Genomic DNA, 4,978 nt, shown 5'->3' on the forward strand with positions numbered 1-4,978 from the left:
TATCCTCCAGATACATCCATTTGCCCAAGAATTTCATAAATTCATTGTTTTTAATAACTGAGCAGTACTCCATTGTGTAAATGTATAAAGCCAGTTGTTAATGAAGACTACACAGGTCATTGTTTATGACTCTCAGTTTTCCCTCAAGTATTTTTAAGTTAACAGGTTAGTGCTTAAACATTTTTATATTAAAAACTAGTCATTTGCCTATTAATTCTGTACTTTCACTCATACGTTAGAGTTATTTTGATCTCTTAGTAGTACCTGTTTATAAATAGAGGGAATGTATTGAAGGATTATATAACTGATTCTTATTTGAGTTACTAGGCGTTACTAAGTTAACCTGAGTTAAAGATCAGATTTCAGTTCCAGTAGATGCCATTTACCAGTACTGTCTTTGTCTTCTTTCCCTTCAGTGATAAATAACCATGGCCAAGCGCATCTTGAGGAGGAAAGGATTTTTTTCCATTTATGGTTCCACAGCATAGTCTATTATTAAGGGGAAGTTAAGTCAGGAACTCAAATATTGCAGGAACCCGGAGGCCAGAACTGATGCAGAGGCCTTGGAGAAGTGGTGTTATACAGTCTTGCTCTCTATAGCTTGCTCAGCCTGCTTCCTTAGTGCACCGAGAACCACAATGGGTTGAGCCCTCTCACATCAATCAGTAATTAAGAAAATACATTTCAGGCTTGCCTACAGGCCAATCTTGTGAGGCCATCTTGTCAGTTGAGATTCTCCATGTCAAAGTAATTGCTTGGGTTAAGTTGTTATAAAACTAACCAGCACAAGTACCATTTACTTGTCAGTGGTGTGTGTGTGTGTGTGTATGAGGGAGGGGGAGAGAGAGAGATGAAAATATTAATTACTGGCATCATCTCTGAAGCCCGACTACCTGATAATTAAAATATCATTTCAAATCACTTAAAAGTCAGCTACCTTTGAACAGGTCACTTCACTGTAATCCTCATTGTTCTAAAAGTGTTGATAATAGCAATAACTTTCTCGTAGGGTAGTTAGGAGAAATAGCGATTATTTCAGTGAGAATTCCTCTAGGAAAAACACTTAACTTATATGGAGAAGTATTGAATATGGAGGTTCAGTTCAACTTTCACCTGCATTAGGCAATTTAGATTTCTGGCCTGTATGATAAGTATGGAGGCTGTAGTTACATTCTACAAAAGTGAATAGGATCTTGTGTTTTGCACTGAAGTAGCTTATTTTGAAATTTGTATTTCAAAGAAGCTACAAGAACATAGTGGATTCCCTAAGTCCTGTAAAAGGTGCAGAGGGTTTTTTTATATTCTCTGTATAACACGGGTTATGCCTTGACATTTTGTAATTCAGAGAGATAGTATCTGGGGAATAAGGAATAGACTCGAGGTAAAGTAATGATAACTTAGTTCCTCTTTTTTGAGAATAGTCTGTCCCTTTGTCACCACAAATTGATTCCGTCATTTTCCTTGTACACTGATTTATTTATTAAAGTAACATAAAGTGCCTTGAAAGAGTAATGACAAGAAATTATGAAAAAAAATTATTGGTAATTTTCTTTCAACACTCATAATATTTCAAACTATTAAAGGTTTCCATACTAGGATATAATATGGTTATTAAAGCTAAACAGAAAAACAGGCTGGGTGTCTTGTAACAAAAGTTCATGTTGACAGTTCCAGATCTATACAGTTCCCTGACTGTATAATTCAGTGTCTTGATGACAGTTCTGATCATGTCGCCTAGGAGACTTAAAGATAGTGAAGAAGCTGTATCCTTTGGAGAAATAGAAGCTCTTTCAAAAGGGAAAGTGTCAGCTGGAGACACAGCTCAGGGCTATCACACTTGTCTAGTGTACATATGTGCCCTAAGTTTAAGCCTCAGCACCGGGGAAATAGGAAAAAAAAAGGAAAATCCTGAAAATTTGCTGTAGATACTATCACAGGGTTGGACACATAGCCTCATAGATGACGTGTGTGCTCTCCTTCCCCTCTAGTATTGAGTTTGACCGAGATTGTGACTATTTTGCAATTGCTGGAGTTACAAAGAAGATTAAAGTCTATGAATATGGCACAGTCATCCAGGATGCAGTGGATATTCATTACCCTGAGAATGAAATGACCTGCAATTCCAAAATCAGGTATTTCTCTTTTTTCTTGGCATAAAGTCATACATATATAGCTGTTCATATTAGTGCTAAGTATGACATTATTGTATATTTTTCCATGAGACTCTTTCTCATTCAGAGAGCATGCTTTGGTTGTATAGAGGATACTTTGTATGAAACAGTTTGTGTACATTTAGCCAGCAGACTCGGTGCTCTAACTCTTTTGAATTCTGAGTATTCATTGTATTAAGAAGTTGAGTCCAAGGTATATGTGTTTACATGTATGTTCTAATATGAGTGATAAACTAGTATCAGGTTCTTTTTTATTTACTAATTCATACACAGCAATTTGAGAGCCCGCCCATTTATAGTGGCTTCCTACTTGAGAATTTTTTTATATTCCTAAGTAGAGACTATATTGCAAAAATGAATTTCTTAAATGCTTATGTGTTAGGCATTGTCTTAAGTGCTCTTAGCAGTTATCTGACATGGTTACCATTATTACCCACACTTACAGTTGAATTGCACTAAACCCAAAAATAAATGGCTTGCCTGGGATAATCTAGCTAATATGTGGAGCAGTGCAGAGTGAGGGAGTTTAATTCTAGGGTCTGTGCTCTTTAAATGCCTTTGTACATATTTATTGCATATAGCCATTGCAGTAAGATTAGTTGTATAACATTGTACTTTAAAATGTTACAGTAATAAACTAAGCAGAATACTTGGTTCATTTTAGTATTCATAGTCATAGTCACCATAAAGGAAAATGTAATAAGTTTTAAGTGTTGCTACTGCCTGTTTTATCATGGGCACATGTGCCAATGAATAGTGCTTTATGGCACATTCCAGTGAATGCCTGAAATTGCTCAAGGCCAAAACCTACAGGGCTGAAAAGACCAATATCTAAGCACAACTAACAGAGCTGTCCAGTTTGATTTCACCGGTTATGAAATACACTAAGTTAACCAGAGCTGCAGCTAGTAAATACCAGATCTGAAATTAGAGTGCAGGTTTGTCTGAATCCATAGTGGAAAACTGAGTTTACTTTAAAATGCAGATCATCCCCTTCTAATCCCTAAAATTTGCCATAAATACAATGGAGTGCAAAATACATTCTTGGATGTTAACTGCTTTTCTTAGTGCTTTATTTGGTAATCCACACATTTTACTGTGCATGATTTAACTCTATATGTCGCAACAATAGCTTATTGCTTTAGATGCAGACTTTTAGAGAATAGCTAAAATCATAAATGTTAAAGCTTTAAATCTGTGGCATGATTTTAATTGGAATTGCAATCATACATTGCATTGGTCAAGACCCTTTGAATGTAAAAACTGAAATCCAACTCAGACTCATTAGTTTAGCTTCATGATTTGGTACAGCTGAATATTGGGGCTCAACAGTCTTTAATATCTGTCATTCTGTCGTACCATTCTCTGAGCCATCATTGTCGTTAACAGTTTCCCTTTCACATGTCACAGAACTCTCAGCTCTGTCTGTCCTACTCTGTGTTCTTAGTAAAAAATGGTAAACTTCAGCATTTGATTGTTTACTATCAATCAGAAAATCTAGATATTCCTACTATCTCTTTCTGAATTATTGTGAAGTGATAGAAACCACTTGAGAATGTTTGTCTTCCTGAGCACACTGAAAGTCATTTTGCCCCGGTGTTTCCTATTTACATCTTAAAGGTTTAGTTTTTTTCTTTTGTTCAGCTGTATCAGTTGGAGTAGTTACCATAAGAACCTGCTAGCCAGCAGTGATTATGAAGGCACTGTTATACTATGGGATGGATTCACAGGACAGAGGTCAAAGGTCTATCAGGTAAATATGGATACTAACTATATATTTTAAAATTATATTTTTGTTTTCTTAAGGTATTTATATGCTTTATAATTAAAGTTTTTCAACCACTAGTTAGTATTTTTATACTTAAGATAATTGTGTTTGTACTAAATGCTTTTCTAAAGAATTTCTCATATGTTATTTTTAGAATGTATCAAATACATTTACAGAAGCATTAATGTCAGTAAATATGAGGCTTTCCTCCAGTGTCTTTGCTTTTTATTTGATTGTAGTTTGTTTCACCACCCCATGTCAATAAATTGTTTCTCCTCTCTCCCTCCCCTGCCTCCACCACTCCTCCACCCCACTCCCATCCCTGGTCTCTCTTTCACATCAAGGAACATGAAAAAAGGTGTTGGAGTGTTGACTTTAATCTGATGGATCCTAAACTTCTGGCTTCAGGTTCTGATGATGCAAAAGGTACTACTCATTGCTGTTTTCCCTTAGAAGATCTCACTCCTTTAAACTATTTAGTGCAGCTGTGCAAGTTGTTTATTGAAACTCATGCAAGTCTTTGTGAATAAAAAAATAATTTGAAAAAAAAATCTGTTTTTCCATTTGAGTGAAGGAAAAATGAATGTACAGCCTTTTCACAGTAATGCTTTTTTGTATTTGTGCCATATACTGCAAACTGAATTGCTGGCAACTTCCTAAAAATACTTAGTTTCTTTATGTGTGTTTGTATGAGTACGTATGTGTCTGTGTGCTTATATGCCTCTTGTGAAGTGAATATGCATGTGTATATACAGAAGCCGAAAGAGGGTGTCAGATCCCTCAGTTGGAGTTACAGGTACACTAGCATAGTACTGAGGTCAGAACTCTACTCCTGATAATTATATATGGTATAGAGTTAACTTCAGTTAATACTATTAACTACTGAGTCATGTGTCCAACCCCTGCTGTCCTCTTTTAACCAAAGGTTTTTTTTTTTTTTGGTTTTTGGTTTTTCGAGACAGGGTTTCTCTGTATAGCCCTGGCTGTCCTGGAACTCACTTTGTAGACCAGGCTGGCCTCGAACTCAGAAATCCGCCTG

At 35.9% G+C, this 4,978-nt stretch overlaps 1 protein-coding gene across 1 annotated transcript in view; it reads left to right on the forward strand.

Moving 5' to 3' along the window:
• Cop1 (COP1 E3 ubiquitin ligase) overlaps window positions 1-4,978 on the forward strand; it is a 121,364-nt gene that overhangs the window by 74,825 nt on the left and 41,561 nt on the right. The window contains 3 exon segments of the mRNA XM_029479513.1: window positions 1,989-2,132; window positions 3,816-3,924; window positions 4,284-4,365. Coding sequence (XP_029335373.1) covers window positions 1,989-2,132; window positions 3,816-3,924; window positions 4,284-4,365 — 335 coding nt within the window.

Source organism: Mus caroli, chromosome 1 (genome assembly GCF_900094665.2).
Source record: "Mus caroli chromosome 1, CAROLI_EIJ_v1.1, whole genome shotgun sequence".
Lineage (NCBI taxonomy): Eukaryota > Metazoa > Chordata > Mammalia > Rodentia > Muridae > Mus > Mus caroli.